A 23,144-nucleotide genomic window follows, 5' to 3' on the forward strand; every position below is an offset into this window, starting at 1 on the left:
GAAGGGAAAGGTCAACATTCTTGCACGTTTAGATTAGCAGAAAGAAACAAACTGCTCGACTTCCTACCATGCGGTCTGCAATCAAATTCTAGAGGGAAAAGTAAGTTTTGACTTTTCACTGATTGTCATTCCCAGATACACAGAGGCAGTGGTATTGTTGCTGGATGTAGGTCTGAGTGAGATTTGAATTCAGTAAAAATCTGTTATTAAAAGTCTAATGGTGACCATGCAACCAGTGTCATAAAAACCCATCTAGATCATTAATGTCCTTCAGGGAAGGAAATTTGCTGTCCTTACCCAGCCTGGCCTGCGTGCGACACCAGATCCACAGCAATATGGTTGACTCAATTTCAAGGGGGCACAGGTTCAAGCTTTGAGGGAGTTGTGCGGGGGAAGTTCTTCTCGCGGAGAGTGGTGGGCGCCTGAAACGCTGTCAGAGGAAGTGGTGGAAACAGGCACATTGGCAACATTTAAGAGGCATCTGGATGGGCACATGAATAGGAAGGGAATAGACGGATACGGACCGAGTAAGGGCAGAAGATTTTCTCTTTAGTTTAATTAGGGCATCATGATGGGCATGGGGCTTGGAGGGCCGAAGGTTGTTCTTGTGCTGTACTTTTCTTTGTTCTATGACTCTGAAATGGCCTAGTAAGAGCAATTTGGGATAGGCAATAAATGTTGGCCTAACCAGCAATGCTCACATCCAATTAATTAAAAAATCACATGGGCATAATAGTTAATCAGAAATCTAGCAGCCAACCAAAAAGTAGCCCACAAACAAAACATCACTGAAATTACTTGGTCAATTTTATTCTTTTATATGTTTTTCTGGTTATACCTGACTGTGCAAATATTACAATTGTGGCTACGAGTTCCTTTTAAAAGTACGTGATAAGTCAGAAGTCATCCAAATCAATTCAATCATGAAAGGAAATTTGGACAACCAGAATACATCAAACTAGAGAAAGAATGTCTCAAAGAGGTTTTTTTAAAACACCACAGTCTATTTATTATGAAATTGAAACAAGAATAAAACAGATAAGGAATGATAATTTGCAAAAGAAACCAAAAAAAAAATAGAGACAATTTATATTTTTGTAGCACCTTCAACAGAGTAAAAAGTTCCAAGGAGTTTCACAGGAACATTATAAAAGAAACAGAAGGCACTGAGCTACGTAAGATATGGTTACCATGGAAGCAAGAAATCAGAAGGGGCCCCAAGGATCACAGAATCCATACTGTACAGAAGGAGGCCATTCGGCCTATCAACAACAATCCCACCCTGGCCCTATCCCCATGTACTTACCGTGCTAACCCCCCTGACATTAGGGACAATTTAGCATGGTCAATCAGCCCAACCCACACACTTTTGGACTGTAGGAAGAAACTGCAGCACCTGATGGAAATCCACAGATATTAGGAGATCGTGCAAACTCCATACGGACAATCACCCGAGGCTGGAACTGAACCCAGGTCTCTGGTGCTGTGAGGCAGCAGCACTAACCACTGTGCCACCGTGCTGCCCATGTTGGTGTCAGAGAAGGATAGATCCTTGGAGGACAACAGGTATAATGATACAAGAGCAGGAAGAGAAAGAAGCCACCACAAGGGATGGTTTTGCTTTGATTAAGTAAGAATGGAATGCAGTGGAGCGGTGTTGGAGGAGGATATTGTGGTCAATGTGTCAATGGCTGCAAGCGTTAGAGAGAAGGGCAAAGAGGGAAAGTGTATCTTTGTCACCGTCACACAGGATGCCACTGGTGACTTTGAAAAGAGCTGTTTCGGTTCTGTGGCAGGGGCAGAAAGCCACTGAATTCAACCATGGAAATTTCCAGAAAGATGGGTTGCAACACACTCAAGGTCAAGCTTGGCAAAGAAAAGCAGGCTGCTGCCGGTTAAAGACAAATGGGGGCCATGTTCTGACCTCAGCAAACCTGGCGCAGATTGGACCAATCCCAGAGGAGAGTGTGCGGGTCAAAAAATTAGTTCCTCGCCTGGCGCCAAATGGTTTGCAATCATCCCAGCCTCTTACTATCAACGCAAGCCAGAACTGAATAGCATAAAATTGACTTGATATCAATCTCATTAGTGAGGTCAGCACGCGATTGTCCCCCCGCCTCACGAACTGACACCACAGCACTGTCCATTGGACATTTTAGCAGTGCCCACTGGACACCCTGGTAGTGCCAGTTAGGCACTGCCATTGTGACAGGGGGAGTGCCAAGGGGCTGGGTGCTACAACAGGGAGGCCATGCAGGGGAGGAGCACAATGTGGGGGGGGGGGGGGGTGGGGGAGCAGGGGGTCACGGTGTATGGGCATGTTGGGAGTCAGGCATGGGAACACTTCGGGAGGGTGCCAATGTCCCAATGCTGGTGACCTGTGTCATGGAGGGGGCGGGGCTGCCAAGGATGAGGCAGGGGAAGAGGTGTCGGGGGGAAATCATCCTGATGTCTGAGGGGGAGGGAGAGGGTCTTCCGCTGCACTGAGAGATTAGAAAGCCCTTGCAAAGTGGCGCCTCAGTGCTCCACAGCCCGGCTTATTGGCCTGTTTAAGCCCCTTCCCACCCTGTACCGATGCGCAACACACACCACTCTCCGAAAAAGTAATTGAGTGAAGGACGACTGAAATCCGGAGCACACCTGACAGAATGCCGGGAATCCCTCCAGTATCTTGCCATTATGACACTTCGGCTGGAATTTTAGCACCAGGAACCCGGGTTCGATTCCAGTCTTGAGTCACTATCTGAGCAGAGTTTGCACATTCTCCCTTGTGTCTGTGTGGGTTTCCTCCGGACGCTCTGTTTTTCTCCCACAAGATGTGCAGATTAGGTGGATCGGCCATGCTAAATTACCCCTTTAGTGTCCCAAAATGTGTGGATTAAATGCGATGAGATAGTACATGTGCGGCATTACGGGGATAGGGCCTGGCTAAGATACACTGTAAGAAGTCTCACAAAACCAGGTCCAGGACTTTAACCTGGTGTTGTGAGACTTCTTACTGTGTTTACTCCAGTCCAACGCCAGCATCTCCACATCATAAGATACACTGTCAGAGCGTTGGTGCATCGGTGCAGAATCAATGGGCTGAATGGCCTCCACTGTATGATTCAATTGTAACTTGAATTGGTTTCTGTGACACTATGAATTAAAGCTTTCTGCTTGTGACGTGGCTTCAATGTTTTTTTGGATAAATAACATTTGGTAAATTTAATTTTAAAAATAATTAAAAACGAGTAAAATCAAAAGCCCGTAACCAGAATAGCAGGGAGAGGAAACCGGCTAAGGTTCATTGGTTACAAGATTGTTCTGACTTGCTCAGGCTGGCATGTGCAGGAAAGAGGAGAGGGTCACGTGACCGAAATGCTCACAGTGGAAACCGGTCGAGCGGAGAAAGAAAGTACACTAGCCGAGTTCCATTGCTGGTTTCCAACGAGAGAGTGTCGATTTGAACTGAAACCAAGCCTCACAATGATCTGAAAGTCTTGAGTATCGGGGGAGGGGCCGCAAGGTTCATGTTATAACGGGATTGCAGTCACCGAGGGGAAACCTGAGTTAAAATGGACTCCGTGACGACTCAAAGCAGTCTTCTCTCTCTCAACAGGATGTTAATTGAAGTCGAGACGGCATCAACCCAATGGGCATGGACGCTGACACAAAGCACCCAGAATTCAGTGCTGACTGGCTAAACATACGCAATTCTGTGGTACCAATGGTAACACTTGAGCCTCTTGAGTCACAAAGTTTTCCTTTCAAGGCCTGCTCTGGAAACCTGAGCTTAGGTGACACGTCAGTGCAGCACTGAGGCCACATTTGCCCTCTCTAGTAAAGATCAAATAACACTATTGGAAGGAACACTATCACTTGGTGAAGGAGTAGCACTCCGAAAGCTTGTGCTACCAAATAAACCTGTTGGACTTTTAACCTGGTGTTGTGAGACTACTTACTGGAAGAACAGTTGGGAAATCCTGGCCAACATTCATCCCCCTAACCAAAATCATTAATAAAACAAATAATTCAGGCATTAAGTGATTGTATTGCTGCCCATAAGCCTTTGCTGTGCACAAATTGACTGCCTTATTTTCTATATTAATGCAGCATTTCAGAAGTACTTCCAATTCTTTTGACTATTAATATATAGCTATTAATTCCCAGAACAGGTCACTACTTTGTCACCAGAGGGTTATAGCTTAAGAGGCGCCACTCCACTTCAGGGTGGAACTGTCAATTACAAGGGGGCACAGATTCAAGGTGAGAGGGGGAAAGTTTAAGTGAGGTGTGCAGGGGAAGTTTTTCTATGATGCCAGCGTTGGACTGGGGTAAACGCAGTAAGAAGTCTGACAACACCAGGTTTAAGTCCAACCGATTTACTTGATAGTAAACTCGTAAGCTTTCGAGGTTTGCCCCTTCGTCAGGCGAATGGAGGGTTCTGGCCTCAGACAGAGCGTATAACAGCACAGACAGTTTACAGATTACTGATTAGAATGATTATAATTATAATGATTATAATCAGTAATCTGATTATCTGGAGAAGTCCCAATGTGTCACTCATTGCCCTATCAAACAAGAGTGCCATTAAGAAACAAAATTCACAGACTGGATTTGCTATTGTTTAAAAAAACTGTTCACACTTCTAAGTCAACAATCACAATAATGCACAAGGATTGTGAAAATGTAACATGACAACTTGAAACATAAGCAGACAGACTCAATCACAGAAAAGGAATTTCCAGAAAAAGACACTGCATTGTTTTTTGGATATGAAATACAACACATCAACAGCACGGTGGGACAGTGGTTAGCGCTGCTACTTCACAGCACCAGGGATCCGGTTCGATTGCAATATTTTGCTCTTACTCTCAAAATGGATTTGGGTATATACCTGAAATGAAATGCAGGCGGTTGACTACCTCTTTCAAAGAGCTTGAAGAGGCACAGTGGGTTGAGTGGGCGGCACGGTGGCACAGTGGTTAGCACTGCTGCCTCACAGCACTGGGGAACCGGGTTCGACTTCTGGCTTGGGTCACTGCCTGTGCAGAGTCTGCACATTCTCCCCATATCTCTGTGGGTTTCTTCCAGCTGCTCCAGTTTCCTCCCACAGTCCGAAAGATGTGCGGGTTAGGTGCATTGGCCACGCTAAATTCTCCCTCAGTGAACCTAGACAAGCGCTAGAGTGTGGCGGCTACGGGATTTTCACAGTAATTTCATTGCAGTGTTAATGTAAACCTACTTGTGACATTGATAAATAAAATTAAAGTAAAAAAACCTTAGACCTTTGCTATATATGTCGGGAATGTGTTTTTTTCTCTACATTGGGAGTGTTAATGTTGCAAATGCTATGACAATTATGTCTGTGCTTGAGTGGTGATTAAGAACATCTGATACTAATTGGGGAAAGGTTAGGGCACATCTGTAAGAATCTTGTGTGAAAAGCTATCTGCTCTTATGTTATGCTGAGTTTTGGCAATAGTTTTAAAATTTTTATTAGTCACCAGTAAGGCTTACATTAACATTGGAATGAAGTTACTGTGAAATTCCCCTAATCACCACAGTCCGCGCCTATTTGCATCAATGCACCTAAACAGCACATCTTTCGGACTGTGGGAGGAAACCGGAGCACCCAGAGGAAACCCATACAGACACAGGGAGAACATGCAAACACCAGACAGACAGTGACCCAAGCTGGGAACTGAACCTGGGTCCACTGGTGCTGTAAGGTAGCAGTGCTAACCTCTGCGCCACTGTGTCGCCCCTAAATGAACAAATGTTGAAGACATAGTGACTTGGTTTCTTCCCTCACCAGGTGAATGTTGACTGGATTAGCATGGTGAACTACACTGACTTGTTTCTATTATTATTTTGTAATGGGTTCAGGAATATCGGATTCTATGCTGCTTGTTGGGCTGTTGAAAAGCCACCACAGTCCTGAGTAAATATTGGGATTCAGTTGACTAAACAGCGATCTTAAATGCCATCTAAATATTTAAACACTCACACTAAATTGGAATAAGTACTAAATACTAATTGTGTTAATTACAAGGGGGCCACATTCAAGCTGAGAGGAGGAAAGTTTAAAGGGGATGTACAGGGAATGTTTCTCACACGGAGAGTGCTGGGCGCTTGAAACTTGCTGCCAGGAGAGGGGGAAGCAGGTATATTAACATTTAAGAGGAATCTGGACGGGAATAGACAGATCCAGACTGACTAAGGGCAGAAGTTTTATTTTAGTTTAGTTAGGGCATCATGGTTAGCACAGGTTTGGAGGGCTGAAGGGCCTGTCCCCGTGCTATACTTTTCTTTGTTCTGTTGGCAAAAGGAAAACGCTTGGAATTTTTTATCCCCAACACCTTCACCATCCTTTGGCTCACTTCCCAAGGGATGATGTTGCTGAATGACCTGTTGCCGAAACTTTTTATTTTGCACTCATCAGGGCAACACAATACCAAGTTTCAAACACTCACAACACTTGATACTGCAGGAGAAAATGGTGCTGATTGGTTGGCATGTCAACACTGATTGGCTAAGGCATTGCCGTGGAGAATATGGAACTGAAGGCTCCCCGAGCTGTCATTTTAAGAAAGGCGCAGAATTCTATCATATCCAATCTCTGCTCGCCCACCATTTTATCTCTTGAATATACCTTCTGTAACTGAAAGCAATGATTCAAACCAAAAATAACGCATTTAAAAGAAAGGTGTCAACTGAAAAGAAAAGGTCACAACTGCTGCAACAGATAATCCAAATATCAATAACAGGCTCCAGAACCCATACTTCCACCCACAACTCTGTAATATATCATTTTGGTATGGTATACTGAGGAAGTGCTGCACTGCAGGGAGTGTCATCTTTCGGATGAGATGTTAAGCAGAGACCCTTGTCAACTCTCTCAGGCAGATATGTCGAATTGCATTGGTGGTATTTCAGAGAACAGCAAAGGAATTCTCTCCAATGGCCAGGCCAAAGTAAATCCCTCAACTAACATCACTAAAGATGATCACCTAGACACTGCCTATTGGATCACCTGCTGTGTTTCCCTGTCTGTGATCAGAACTCCCCACTCACCTGACAAAGGGGCAGAGCCCCGAAAGCTAGTGGCGTTTGCTACCACATAAATCTGTTGGACTTTAACCTGGTGCTGTGAGACTTCTTACTGTGCTTCCCTACACCAGGACAATGCTTTCATTTCAGAAATTATTCCACTGGCTGTAAAGCATTTTAGATTGTCCTAAACTTGCGCAAGGTGCTATATAAATGCAAGCTCCTTCTTTAACAGAAGCAAGCAGGTGAATGCCTGACTATATATTTTTCATGGGTTGCAATTTAAAGAGAAAGTTGATACCAAAAAAGGAAGCCCACTATAACAACGCGTGCAAATAAAATATTTGTGAATTTTGAATTTGGTCAGCATCATTAAAATTAATCTGCATTGGAAGCATCTCCCCTCTCTTTCTGAGAACATTTCTCCGACATCTGGTGGACAGTAATTGAGCTGTTGATTCTGAGGCACCTACTAATTACCGCAAAATGCGTTTCAGTGAAACGTGCTCTATCAGCTATTGTATAGTAGGAGTGGTGCCTCTGCAGTGCAGAGAGGCCATTTGGCCCATCCATCCAGTATTGACAACTATCCCATCCAGGCACTATACCTGTGACCCCACATATTTACCCTGCTAATCCCTCTGATACTAAGGTGCAACTTAACATGGCCAATCAATCTAACCTGCACATTTTTGGACTAAAGGAAGGAAGGAAGGAAACCAGAATACGCAGAGGAAACTCACACAGACATGGAGAGAATATGCAAACTCCACGCAGGTAGTCACTGGAGGCCAGAATTGAGCCTGGGTTCCTGGCACTGTGAGGCAGCAATGCTAACTGTTGTGCCTCCTGTATGTGAAGCCTGCTTCACTCATTCACTGAGATGGCATCAAGATAACAACTTACATTTATGAGGCACATTGAATATTGTAAAACACCCCCAGTGTGCTCCACACCGTCTTAACAGATTTATGCTGAGCTAGAGATATATCACAAGGGCTGGTCAAACCCTTGGTCAGGTTATTTGAGGAATGTTAAGGAAGAAGCAGAGAGTATTAAGGAAGGAATTACAAAACCTAGACAGCTGAAAACAGCTGCTTGGAAATGAACAGTTAGGAAATATACAAGGAGCTATTGGAGAGAACGTGGAGTTGTTGGAAGGTTTTAGAGCTGGAGGAGAGGAGGGGGTGAAGCCATGATGGGATTTGAACAATTTGAGAATTTTGCATTGGCGTGTACTACCTGACATGAGATCACATCGGGGATGAAAGATTGCACCTATCTGTTAGCTAAAACTGAAAACTCTTGCATTGATTAATATCTCAGTTTTAAAAAACCGCCCTGCTTTAATGTTCTTGGTGGAATAGAAAATAAATGGAAGAGATTCTGACAAAAGTGAGTTTATCGAATTCTTTAAGAATATTAAGTCTGCAATAATAAGCATTTTGGTCGGCTGCTGTTGCAGTTTATATTCATATCGAAAAAGACATTTATATTGGCATAAAGCTGATGAAATTATTTTATTGGCGTGGGCATTATGACTAATTTACATGTACATGTCGATTTTAGACATGAGGCTGAAAGTTAAATGTGAGGTGTCTGCATGGTTCAGGTCGGGGGTTGCTTTAACTTTGCAATGTACACAGAAACCATAAGCTGCTGAAAGTGTAAATTATATATTTGAGAACAAACTATCTTGAGACTAATGTCAGTGATCAAAACTGGTTTCCTGCTAATTGCTGACGGAAGCATATTTACGCATTTAGGACGAGAGAAATGAGATTGATGCAGCTCTGTGAATAGAATGTAAATACCAAAGACTTTGACCTCTTTGGGTACATTTACCTCCTGGTGAGAAACAGATGCACAAAGGCCAGGAAGTCCAAGGCTGGTTTTGAGGCAAAAAAAAATTGGCACATGAAAAGGAGGAAATGACAAATAAAAGATTAGCCAAAAAAAAGGGTCCAACGATGACAGTTCGATAAACTGCCGAGCATTACTTCCAGTTTAAGCACAAAGAAAAGCCATTTGATTACAGATTCAAGGAAAGTCGGAACTGTAATCTAGATTGATAAGAATACAGTTCCACAGAAATCACAAATCCAGAACTTGCCATACATGGTAGTATTTTTGAAATGCATTTTTTAAATCTCAACTAAAACGCAAATCCCACATGGTTTAAAATCTTTCAACTCTTCGAGTCAGGCCATGGAACAAAGAAATCTTTCCAGGTTGATTTGATTTTGAGATTATATATTTGATGACTCATGCCTCTTTTCTGAGACATTTTCCTGGGTTAATTCTCTGACGTAAGAGCCGCTAACTGTAACATTGTGCAGTGAAATCTCCTAGTCCAAAGAGGTGCGGGTTAGGTGGATTGGCCATGCTAAATTGCTCCTTAGTGTCAGGGGGTCTAGCTAAGGTAAATGCATGGAGTTATGGAGATAGGGCCTGGGTGGGATTATGGTCAGTGCAGATTCGATGGGCTGAATGGCTTCCTTCTGCACTGTAGAAATCTATGAGTCTATAATAAGCAATCCAACTAAAAGCAGAGGGAATTGATGGATGAAAAGTGGCTGCGATCCATTTAGTTTATTTTCAACCATCTGGTAGTCACATAATAGAACAATAATGGAGTTTTTGACTAATCAAAGCAATTGATCGCTATTAATTAGTTTACAAGAGTTAGACAGGCAGCAAGGAAACCCTCAATAGTTTAAAATGTAGTCATACCAATGATTTAAAATGTGTCAGGATTACCTCACTGTTTTCGCTCAATATTGATCTTTGAGGTATCTCAGCATCTGATTTGTTTCACTCACTGTGACCAAGTGTTATTGCAATAGCTTCAAATTATTGTCAGTCTGGGCTGCCAGATTGCATTCATTTTCCATGCTCCTTATCTCTCTTCTATTTAAGAGATAGCCCTTTCTTGGATTTGAATTGCCCCTAAGTAATACACTTTGCAATGCTTTTCATTGAATTTCATTAGTCATATGTCTACACAACACTCAAGTATACTCAAATCCCGCCTGCAGCTTACCCCTTTCCATTTTTGAGTCTATCGCCTTTATTAGCTCTTTATCATCTGAAAAGTGAATTCTTCTTAACTGTGAATTCTAGATCCACATCATTTACAAAGATGTGAAACTAGAGGTCTCAAAAGTTGTCTGAATTGGGTTGACCCCAAGAAATATCAGCTATTAATTGCATTCCAACATTTCCAGTTCCAGATTAGAATAATCTTTGTGTATTTTCTTTGCAAGCAAAGTAAATGTGTAAGCAACATCACACTATTGGGCAGTAATTCCAATGTTGCCATTAGAATGTCGGTAATTCAGAGAATCCTGGCAATGCAGAGAGATGCCATTTGGCCCATTGAGCTAGCACCAACAACTATCCCACCCAGGCCCGACCCTCATAACCCCACGTATTTACTCTGCTAATCTCCCTGACACTAAGGGGTTATTGAGCATTGCCAATCAATCTAACATACACATCTTTGGAGCGTAGGAGGAAACCAGAGCACCGGAAGGAAACCCATGCAGACATGGGGAGAATGTGCAAACTCCACACAGGTAGTCACCCAAGGCCAGAATTAAACCCAGGTCCCTGGCACTATGAGGCAGCAGTGCTAACCACGGTGCCACCATGAGTGAAATTCTTGGACATTCCATTCGGACAATATAACAGGTGAAAGACCAACAACAACATGCATTTTTATTGCACCCTTAATGTAGCAAAATGTTCCAAGGTGCTTCATAGAATACCAGGTTAGATAAAGCGATATCAGGACAGGTGACCAAAACTTGATTAAATGGTAACTTTTTAAGGAGCATCATTAAAACAAAGAAATATGTAGGGAGATGGAGAGTTTAGGACCTGGGCAGCTAAAGGCATGTCTGTCAGTGGTGGAGCAATTAAAATTGGGGTCATGTAAGAGGCCAGCATTGGAGAGGCACAGGTAAGGCTGGTGGATTCTAATAATGCAGCATATCTAATAATACAGGTCACAGAGATATGGAGTGCTGAGGACATGGAGGGATTTTTAAAGCAAAGATGAGAATTTTAAGCAACCAATTTTTATTCATTTATGGCATCCATCCATCTCAGAAACGATGGACCACGCCAGAGGTTGTGGATTTGACATTGACTGTTGTGGTTGTAGAGGCCAATTCGCAAGTAACATTCCATTCCGCAAATAGATTGGGTTAACATTTCATATCAATGACATTTCATTAGAAGGCCAATGGTTTTGTGAATTGTATCAGGCAAGAGAAATTTGTATTATAGAAATGAATGTTTGTAATATTTGCATCTGACCATCTGTGTGACATTCCTTTGCTACTTTAGCTTTAATGCAAACCAAAGTGAATTACTGCTGCATTATTAGAATCCTTACCGTGTAGAAGCCATTTGAGTCTGCACCAACTCTCTGAAAGAGCATCTTATCCAGGCCCAACCCCACATTCCCATGACCCCAATCATTTACCATGACAAAGTCACTTAACCTGCACATCTTTGGACTGTGGGAGAAAACCAGAGCACCCGGAGGAAACTCACGCAGACAGAGGGAGAATGTGTAGACTCTGCACAGACAGTCACCCAAGACTGGAATTGAACCCAGGCCCCTGGCACTACGAGGCAGCATTGCTAACCACCATGCCACTGTTGGCCTACACATGACTCCAGACCCACAATAATGTGGTTGGCTTTTGGTCTGATATCGATATGCTAACCAAGCCTAGTGCTTTAGCAAGATGATTTTATGCATTGTAATGCCCTCCATTTTTTAAGTTCTTTTTTGCAGAATATGCAAGTTGTTATTCAGTCTCTTATCTGCATTTAGGACCATCTCAGATGTGGTAAATTTGCTGATGACTGAAGAATATTGTGTGTAAATGGATAAGAAGTGCTGAGGTTGAATGACCTGATTAACATGATAAGTACTTCAGCAGAACATCAATTGTTCTTTCTTTCTTCAATTCTCCTATCCTCAATTTTCCTCTTTCCGTCATGACAAGTGTCAGGATCCAAAATGTTCCGACCATCTCTCCAGTACCCTATCTGTATCCAAGGGGGAATTGTGCATGTCTGAATCCAGAACTTGAGTCCCAAACTATTTGATGGTGGTGGCCACCAAAGTCCAGATAAATCCAGTGCCCCGCCAACATGAACTTTCACAGCATGTTGGGATAGGTGGGAGGTGGGTACTGGAGATATGTCAGCTGGTAAACCCTGGCAGAATTTTAACCTCCTTAAGCCACAGATTCTGAGGTCAATTATAGCACGCATGCTCATGTGTCAAATCCGCTCTTTCCTGAAATCCCTACACCCTGGATTTACTATTCAAGCCATTTGGGAACATTGTTTTGCAGCCAGTCACAGGTTAACATTTGTATCTCTATAATTGGACATGACAATCCAAAGATGTGCAGATTGGCCATGCTAAATTGACCCTCGAGTCAGGGGATTAGCAGGGTAAACATGTGAAGTTACGGGAATAGGGTCTGGGCGGGACTGTAGTTGGTGTAGTCTCAATGGGCCGATTGATCTCCTTCTGTGCTGTAGGGATTCTGTCATTCTAATTCTGAACAAGGGGAGCCGGACCAATGCATGGTTCAGAATAACGCCAAAATGTGTGGGTTCGATTCCCATTCCAGCTGAGGTAGATGTGGTATCTAGCCTTCTCACCCTGCCTGACAGTAAAAGGTAAAGACAGGCAACTTCTGACAAAAATTGCCAAGGAACCTGCTCAGGATAACACATCAACAGACACTGAGCCATGGGCCTCCCTATGGAATAAATTCTCAATTACTAGCTATTTGGTGGGTCCTTGCTTATTCTGCCACTTCTATAAACAGGGGACTTTTCGCTTTGTAAACCATAGCTTGAAAGAATAAAGTGAAGGAATTGGGATATACTACTGTTCATCTGAAACCAATGGCGTCCCTTTCCCCTGCCGTGGCATTGAAGCTTCTTAGGTTTGAGGAAGAAACTTGACCTTAGGGCACTGACATAGGCCTCAGTGCCTGTGGCTTGGGCAGAATAGCAAGAATGGACCAGGACTCCAGGTGAGTTGTGCTGGACTTTGGGTATCAGGTCGGGTAGGGGGAGGGGGGTCCTGAGTGAGGCTTAACTTTAATCTCCCCAACTCCCTCCCCTACTCTCTGGTTGGCGAGCAGACCAATAATCATCATCTAGGCTCCTACATGAAGAACAGTTGTTAAGACCAAGTACTGGGAGGACAGCCAGTGGATCAGTGCCTTCTATAGAGAAGAAAAGTTCAGTGGTAAAACAGCTAAGTGCAGAACTATTTAAGATATGAGTGGAAAACATTATGTTTTATCATTCACAGAATTAATATAAACAGTCCTAGGCTCGAGGCACTTGCTCACATTTACAATTCTAGGTGGCCTATACTTCCCGGGCATTTCTAAAGCCCACTCAACTGTGCTAAGGATGACATGCAGTTTCACACGTTGTATGTTATTTATGTTTTAAACTATTTCTTGTATTGATCAGATAAGGAATGGTTGCTAACGGTAGAGGCGGCTACGCTTGCAGGTTATTGGGGAAATAGATGATAAACATCCAGTTTTTATTCTAAAAACAGCTACAAAACAATTTACATGGACCTGCCTCTGGAATACATTCTCAATTACCAGCTTTTTGGTGCACTATTACTTATTCAGCCACTTCTATAAACAGAGGACTTTTCAGTTTGTGGAAACATTACCGATTAGATTCCTGAACTCAGTTGAATTTAGAAAATTCCCTTTCACGACTAAAGCAATTAGAACACATCTCAATCATGCCATATACGGATAATTATATGTATACTACGTGCCAATTGTGGCATTTAAAATGCACTGTGATCAAATATTGAAAGATACAATAGTTGGACATTGCCATTGAAATCCTACCCTCTTAAGTAGGCTTTATTTCATATTTAATGTAGTTGGAGGAAAGGTTGCTTCTAAGAAGCTAAATCTCATCCAGCCTTAGGGCTGACAATGCCGTGGCTCATTGAACAGGTTTATAAACATGTCTCCTGACAGCGTTGGGGTAACACAGAGTTCAGCTACTCCCAGAACAACACCAACACGTGCTACTACAGAGCTGGCAAGGACTTCACACGGGCCAAATGAGATATTCTGTTAACACCAAGCATTGAAGAACAAACGACCCACAGCAGCTCAGGAAAATGCAGCAGCATATTATCTCACTCATTCACAACACACTCACACACACTCACGCAGTCTAGTCCCAGTAATCATAGCTAAAACAAAAGGAACGTGCTACTTCCTAGAAATTTGAAATGAGAGCAGAACCTAACTGAACCTAAAAAAAAGGCAGCCTAAACATTTGAGAATTGAAGGGTCTTTCTAAAATGTTAACCCTCTCTATTCAATTTCCCGTGCCATTTGACTTGCTATGCATTTCCTGTCAACTTGTGATATTTCATCAGAGCATAAAATGTCCCATTGCATTCATCTGCTCTGTTTAAGGATAATAATATGGGCATAGGTTTCCCATCAAATTAGACGAGCATTTATCTGCAGCTTGCTGTACACAAGGAGTAATCCCTTTTACACACATTCATTGTGAAGGAACACACATGGTCATATCAAGACTCACTAAATACCACACATAAAGGAGAAGTGAAGTGCCAGATATTACCACACTCGCAATACAAAAATTATGAGTAAAGGAAAGGCATAATTAAAAGACCATAATGAACATAATACCCAAGAACAATTCAGAGAATAGTAGGTCAGGATGCCAAACTTGCTGTAAGCTTCCAGGAGACATGAAAACCTGAATGCTGCTGCATGAATATTTAGACAAGTTGCCTGATTGTTCCCCCCCTCCAACAAAATATTTCAAGATGATGAGTTCATCAGAAATTTGAAAGATTGTTTTGCTGAAGTCTGCACGTTCGCACACCTCAATCTGTCACATATCTGAATCTTGGTATCGGTGGTGTGATAGGAAACACTTCTTTAATCTTGGAAGTTTTAAAGTTTGTACATTGGCTGATAATTAATGCTGGATACAAATAACCCTCAGACAAAATGGTTCTAAAAGCACAATGTACGTTTTACTCCCCGCGACGCAGGAAATTATAAAGTACGTGTTGTCAAAAAAAATCAAATCACATTTCTTTTAAGCAAACAAGCACAAAAATATGTTGCTTTATTTCCTTGGATTATTTCCCCTGGAATTATTTCAAATACTGGGTCCAACATACTGGAGAGAAGGTGTACCTATGATATTTCAGAGGTGGAGGGGGAGAATGGGGTTATTCCCAGTATCCTGGCCAATATATGTCCCCTAACCAACACTGCTAAAACAGATTATTTAGTAATTGCCACATTTCTATTTATTTGGAACTTGTTAGTACAAATTTACATTACAGCAGTGACTACACTTCAGAAAGAGGTGCTACAGCTGTAAGATACTATGGGATGTCCTGTGGCCATGATAGATTCTATATAAATGCAAGACTTTTTATTCAAATTCTGTCTACTGCTCTAGGCTTTTCACTTCAATGTGCTCCCACCAGTCACAGGCCTGTAATTTATTTCAATCTAACGTAACACAAAATATTTCCTTATAAACACAACCCCATGATTATTTATGGTCAAAATTGTGTACTGTAATTTTTACAGTTCAAGTGGGCAATAATACAAAAATTGCACACATCCACTGTTACAATCATTCAAATATGACATGGCTGTTATGTGCATGACGCAGTTTAACTATGAACCATTCGAGGTGATTATTCAATCTGCTAAAACTCTGAGCTATCTTTGTTATTATCATTCTTTACTTCCTTCATGGGTCATATAATTTCAGGCCCTTCAAATTCTTGGTCTCAACTCCTTGATCTGTGCTCAATTAGATCATTTGAACAGCTGTGTTGCTGCATGTGGTCTCAGCATCTTTAAGCTAGGGATGGCAAAAAACATAAATTGGCCAAAGCTTCTGATCATCATCCAATGACCCCCAGCTGTAACATGCATATATATGTGTGAATGTTGGCTGAGGACCTGTGTAGAATCACTTGTCTAGGCATGACACATTAAGATTGGCCAAGGGATGTTTGTTGGCTGGGAGACTGGACAAGCTGCTTGTCTTCGCCTGGCTGTACTTTGGGGACTTCTAACACTCACCTGAACCAACACCAGGACACACAGGACCAGATGGGTTGCAGCAGTTCAAGAAGGCAACTCAGCACCACCTTCTCAAGGGCAATTAGAGAGGACAAAACACAGGCCTAGCCAACGATACCCAAATTCGTGAATGAATATTATCAAAAAGATATATACTAGCGCAGGCTATATATAAAAAATAATATATCAAATAGCAAACTTTGATTTGCTGTGTTTGCCAAGAAGCTTGCAATTCTTTAAAATATTGCTTTTATGCACTGAAGTGACATAAAGGCTGCAAATAATATGCAAGCTATGAAGCATACAAAACTGCCCCAGGTTTATTTATAAAAATTAATGCTAATGGTTGACTATTTTCAGACATGTGTGCTAGAAAGGGGTTGGCAGTCTCTGGATTGATAATAGCTATTCAAGGGTACAACTTTTAGCCAGCATTTTGGTTCAAGTCTGTCACAAACACAGGAGCAAGAAAGTATCCTTCTGTTTATACAAGGCTTTAATAGGGGTGAAAGAGATAAATAGGGGTCAGTCGTGTAAGGATTATTGCTGCAGAGTGCACCATGCTGGTAATAGCCAGTTCAGACAAACTTTAGGTCAGTGTAAGGGCATCAAAATGGGAACTGAGAACCAATTAAAATGAGTTGGTGACCAGAGACCAATTTGAAAAAGTATTTGAATCTCATTAAGGACAGAGACACTCCAGTTCCTAATTAAAAACTGGTTAAAAAATTGAACCAGGCAATATTTCACTTGATCCCCTGAAAACTATTATTAAAAGTTTGGGAGAATTTTTTTCTTTGATTTAGAAGCAATTTCATTTGTGAAGAATCATTCTGAAAGGGAATACTGTGTACAGTAGTTTTTTTTAAGCACGGATATGAATGGGGCGGGGGGGAGGAGCAGAGAGGGAGGCCATTTCTTTGAAGAGGAGAGAATTAAAATAAACTCCTACACTTTTTAATAAAAAAACTTCAGTTTGATGAATCACCTCCCAGTTACTCATTTCACATTGAACATTCTGACGAAGAGGGCGCTTTTTAGAAATTATTCCATCCCCAATATCTGTTCCTCCCCCTCCCCATCCTCCCAAGCGGTCCCTGTAGCATTCAGGCTGGTTTCTCTCTCTGTTGGGTGGGTGTCTGTTGGTGGGGGGCGGCGGGGTTGTTGTACTTATCTGAACAGTGGTGCAGAGAGAGAGAGATATGAGAAGACTGTGTTGTTCTTGGGGAAGAGTCACAGCACTGGGGCGAAGATGCAAACAAAGTTTTGACTGTGGTTTGCGCATTCATTTCCGTAAGATTGAGATGAAAGCACAAAGCAGGCAGGTTAGGTACACACCACACACAAGGCCGCTACAACCTGCTGAAACTACTTCAAAACACGAATAGAGGACTCTTCAAGAAATTCTGGGACAGAAATAACGCACAGAGAGGGCAAAGAGGATAGAGGGGGAACACGCAGACTTGAAATGAATTAAAGGGGAAAGCGTCCAACTGGGCTGGGAAAGCGAGTGAGCGGGAGGGATAGGAACAGCAAGAGAAGACACAAAAGAAAAGGGGTGGGGGGGGGGTGGAGAAGGAAAGCAGAAAAAAAGAGCAAATCCACAGCTAGAAAGGGGAAAATGCAGAGATATGAGGATGTACTTGCAGACCGAGTGATTTAACAATAGTAACAGAGCCACAACGAGATAAACTCCAGACAGAAACCACAGGGAGAATGAAAGACGCAGAAAATACAAAAGCTCGGGGAATAAAGAGAAAATGTTCAATTAGGGAAAAAAAATATATTAAGGTCTGGTGGTTGGGGTTACAATACAGCAGCTGTTTAAACGGTTCTACAAAATGTAACTTCAGCACAATCACTAGTTGGGTCACTGCTTCAATATCCTCGCCTCTGCTTATTTTTGTTCAAATGACGACCCACCGTCAATATCAACATAATAAATCTACTTAATTTTACAAGAAATCCCTTAAAATGAATAAGTCATGCTGCAGCTTGTCATTTAATATATTATTCTTGTTTCAGCACTCTTAGCCATAACAGCTCAGATACACACTTTTCCCCAAACTGAGATTATGGGTTGACTGTCAGTCTAAAAAGGCAGCGATTAAACTCTCCAAAAAGGACTGCAATTTAACCAAATATGATTTTTCAAAAAGAACTGTAATGAAACTGGAAATTTGCATGTTATCGGGAGTTAGTGTTAAAATTCTTATTTGCGTTATGCCCGTTGTCAGTGCAACCCGCAATAAAACGTACAAACATTTGGAGTTTGTTTGTTCTCTATCGGTACAGCGAAGCTGTTAATGCATTGCCTTTTTATTTTTGCACACGATCTCAACTCCTTTATTTCCTATTCTACACAGATTAGCACGCTGCAATAGTAGTTCTTAGGTTGCAAGGCAACTTGACTGACATCCTGAGGGAGGGGTTGTGGGGGGGGGGGGGTGCTACAGCAATGCAAGTTATCGTCTATGTTGGTTGGTATTTTGGTATTAAAAAGGTACAAGAACATTTCTTACTATAAAAAGCCCCTAGCCCCCATCCCTCTCCCTCAAACAAAATGTAGCCAGGGGATATTTGTATCGAATTATTTGATATATCCACTTTAAATCCCGAACAGGAGTGTGGCGATGGGGAATTTCACAGTAACTTCATTGCAGTGTTAATGTAAACCTACTTGTGACTATTAAATAAATTGTACATTCGTTTAAAATGCGCCGATTCTATACAAGGGGATATTTAGACTGAAATGGTTAGCAATTGATCTGAGAATGGCCAGTAAGACTCATAGTCAATAGCGCTTTATAGCCCCTTTGGCCCATCCACCATCAAGCACCTATCCCATTTTCCAGCACTTGTATGCTGTGGCGTTTCAAGAACTGGCTTTAATGCTTCTCTGGTGAATTTTCGTGAACTCAGTACAACAGCTACCAGCTGGACTCTGAAACGAGACAGAGGATGCTGGAAAGGCTAAGGGGATCTGGCAGCCTCTGTAGGGAGGGAACAGACGTTACCAGTCCTGAGCGTTTCCGGCATTTGTTTCAGATTCGAGCATCCACCCGCAGTATTTTTTTTAATGGCACAAACCAGACTCAGGGAGCTCCTAACTTAATCCCTTGGAAATGTATTTTGGTGTACCAGAGGTAGGGCACACCAGAGTACACAGTAATGATACAGGATACAATGTTCCTGTACCTTTTAGCACCAAATTATCAATCAACATGAGAGATAACTTGCATTCCTGTAACCACCACCGCCCCCCTCCCCCCGCAACCCCCCACCCCGCAAGACCTCAGAATGTTAGTAAAGTTGCTTTGCAACCTACCAATACTATTGCAGTATGCTAATCGGTGTTGAGTAGGAAATGGAGGAGTTGTGCAAAAGGTAAAAGGCAATGTGTCCCGGCCAGAGGTTTGGATTCCTCTGCTCATCACAATCTAATAATCTGAGGGTTTATTTTCAGGTTGATGCAGGGTGAGCGCTCACTGGGTCAAGATGTCTACGAGATGCCCGTGGGGAAACCAAGATCAGCAAAAGGGGGAATTTTTTTTTAAAAGAAAAAGTATACATTAAGAATGTTGTGTCTCTGGATGATGGGGTGGACGATTGTATGTCCGGAAGATGTATTTTGGGATGGAAAGGGCCAGTGAATTTCGAATCGTGGCTGTCGAAATTTCTTCACCGTTGGAGGTTTTTTTTGGCGTCATTTGGGTCAACTCCAGTCATTGGGGTGGCAGGGAGATGGACAATTTACCATCCAACAATTCCTCACGCACATCTTAAAGGGAAAATAAAGGGCTTAAATGTTTTCTGTTCGGGACTTATTGGGTTAAATTGACTTTGGTGGTGCCAATAAACTAAATATTCACAGGGACAGTCGAATAAAGCTTTGTGTGGACCACATTGACTAGCAGATTGGCTGTGATACCGGAACATGTGCACACACACACACACACGCAGCAGGCTCGGAGTAATAAAGAATTAAAGTTACAAACCTCAACTTATTCAGTCGCCAACACAAGTCGCTCAGGTAGCAGAGACTTGATGCTATTCCTTTGTAACCATTTAGGTGTCCCTTTAAACTATCCCTCAGTTCTGTTGAAAATGGTCCAAACTCTTTTTGGAAGAGTTTACAGAAAGTTTGGGAAACTCTTCCAGCATCAAGGAGTCATCCTTGAAAAAAGGGGGTGTTTCTGAGAACCTGAGTGGCAGGTGCCATTTTGGGTCCCCCCCCAACCTCCCGTCAGCCTAGACTCAACCCACAGTTTATCGAATAGATCACTTTACAAAAAAAACAGAATGTACAGCCACCTGCGCCTTGGAGCGGTTTGTGTGTTTTTAAAAAATGCTTCAGATTCGAGGGGAGTTGCTGCATTTTCAAAAAGAAAATCATCATTCAGCTTCTCACAAACTTCAAGGGACGGGTTTTAAAGTTTGTGGCCTCATTCCCTCCGCCAACATTAACCCCTTCAGCTACTCACTGAACGTTTTAAAAATGTAGACAACGACAGATTAGAGAAGGCGCCGAATTGAAAGGATGTTTAACATATTTCAAACCATCCGCAACTCGATTTATTTAGCTAAATCGTTATCTGATTGAATCCACGCCCTATAGTAGATTCATGTGTGCAAATGCTCTCTGATTCACTTTGCAAACTGGGTGCTGGGTACCTAACCGCTGGGATAATGTGGAGAAAGTTTTAAACGGCTGCACCCCACTACTCCAAAGAGATCGATTCGTTGAGTCCAGTGCGTTGAAAGGGGCTGGAAGTTCCGTTGATAGCGCCTTCTGCATGGGGTGTGAGTTCTACAGGGTGAACATACACACCACAGACAGCCAATTAGTGCAGACAAAGCCGAGGCCGCCCCTGAACAACTAAACAGCGCCAATGAAACTTTAACTCTTGGCCACTGAACACATCTGATAATGGGGATAGATTTGTCGGGGGAGCACTATCTTTGTCCAGGACGGGGGTAGAAGAGGATGGGGACATGGAAGATCTTTTAAAGGAAGAGTGGTGGAAATGTATTGTCACTCCAGCCCCTAAATCAAACCCCGACAGAAACAAACAGGGCACGAATGGTCCTGATTTCTAGTCGATGGAGCTGTCAAATCAGCCTCATTATTTTTAAACTTTATTTTTGGCCCCACAAGGCGCGAGATAAATTTATATCATTTTAGTATAAAAGCGAAAGAGATTGTTTTACATTTGGAAACCACACTCAGTGTGTAATTCTGAAACCTCGGCGGTCCCCAGTTTAACCTCAGTATATGAGTGGAAGGTGGGTTTAAAGCAAGCGCTCAGAGGGTTGGAGGGGGAGAGACAGATAGCAGCCAGAATCGGGACAAATCCAGCCTCCTCCCATTGGAAATTGGTGGAAATGTCTAATCCTGTGTCGGGATATTGCCTCAGCGGCCTGAGCGTCTGGAGCGAGTTGTTGAATTTCGACCCGGGGAAATCTCAGGGATGCAACGGGAAAGAGTGAAGATAAATGATCCCACTTACCGGCCCTGTTTGGTGATAATCATCTCCGTCTGGTGTTTGTGAAATTTAGTCCAGAGCTGGTAGTTGCAGAGGAGGATCTGCACCTTCCCGGATACCTGGAGTCCCGGAAGAGAAGAGTTATAGAGAGAAGTCCTCGGGAAGGAGTGAGGGTAAGGGGCAGAGAAGGGGTCAGCGCCCGCCGAATACACCTCGGCTCCCGGGGCTGTGTAGCCCGGCGCTCCGGGGACCGGCGCTCTGTTGGCTGGGTAAGGACAGTTGGGCAAGGGGGGACTCAGGTACCTGCTGGCGTTGCCCACGGCGATACCCGTGGCCGAGATGTGTTGGCTGGGGTAGGGGAGTGGGACGGGGTCCGGGCTGTTTTGGCATTGCTCGCCCGACAAGTAAAACCTGTCCTGCATCCCGTATCTCAGCTCCTGAAAGTCTTGCATGGGCTTATTCCTGTCTGTCTCCTTGCTGAAGTTCTCGCTGGATTCTGGCTGGTTCAACATGTTGATGGAGAAATTGGAGCCGGAGTTTGGAGTCGATCCTCCCATGGACTGTCCAGAGAGACAAAAATAAAAAAAATATAAACTTTAAAAAAAACTGAAGGTAATCAAACTTTGTTAGAGGTTCTGATAGTTAATAATGTCCATTCCGGTGCCAACATTCATGTACCAGCTTCCCAGGTACCAGCTCTTGTTAAATATTACAGCCTACTGCCCCGGGCTCGTTCAACTCCGATTGGTTCAATCTTATTAGTAGCCTGTCTCTCATTGGTTAAAGGTAATGTTTTCATTTGCATAGCTAACGCTGATTTGTCTAAACCTCGCCCAGGATGAAGGGGAGGGGGGAGGGAGTCATGAAGGACACTGAGGGAGGGTGAGGGATGCTGAGGGATACTGAGGGAGGGTGAGGGATACTGAGGGAGGGTGAGGAGGTACGTGAATGGCATGATTTTTATGGGACTCTTTTTTTTAAAAAAGAAACATTCACCTCCAATGACTATATTCGCTGGGGAAGTGATTACTTGTGGCTTTCTTTCTAAAACAAAAGGCAAGTTGAACACTCACTTGAGGACTATGGCTGGACGAAAGGTTGAGCTAAAAGTTGGCCACAGGCCAAAACACTGAGGATGCTCTCTTTCAAGGGGCTCGCATTGTCACGACAGGCCGAATAGCCTCCGCTTTGTGGACTTTTTTTAATTAAATTTGGCTCCGAGATAGGCAATGTTTCCAAGCTCAAAAATTCTGGGGATTTTTACGGTAACTTCATTGCAATGTTAATGTAAGCCTACTCGTGAGACCGATAAATGAATCTGCTGTGATCCATTTGACTCCCAATCTGTTAAAACATGCACTTTAGCTCAATGTGTCTCACGTCCCTCCCCTCTGTCACTGTGCTAGATTTCCCAGGTACTGTTTTTCTTTCAATCTGTCCACTC

The 23,144-nt window shown here is 42.9% G+C and overlaps 1 protein-coding gene across 1 annotated transcript in view; it reads right to left on the reverse strand.

Moving 5' to 3' along the window:
• Nucleotides 1–22,351, reverse strand: part of tbx21 (T-box transcription factor 21) — a 43,297-nt gene extending 20,946 nt beyond the window's left edge. Inside the window, exon 1 of the mRNA XM_080213394.1 lies at nt 21,725–22,351. Within this exon, the coding sequence (XP_080069520.1) occupies nt 21,725–22,257 (533 nt within the window). The 5' untranslated portion in view covers nt 22,258–22,351. The remainder of the gene's footprint in view (nt 1–21,724) is intronic.
• Nucleotides 22,352–23,144: the final 793 nt, after the last annotated feature.

This window comes from Carcharhinus amblyrhynchos, chromosome 27, assembly GCF_965287045.1.
Source record: "Carcharhinus amblyrhynchos chromosome 27, sCarAmb.v2.hapA, whole genome shotgun sequence".
NCBI classification, from domain to species: domain Eukaryota; kingdom Metazoa; phylum Chordata; class Chondrichthyes; order Carcharhiniformes; family Carcharhinidae; genus Carcharhinus; species Carcharhinus amblyrhynchos.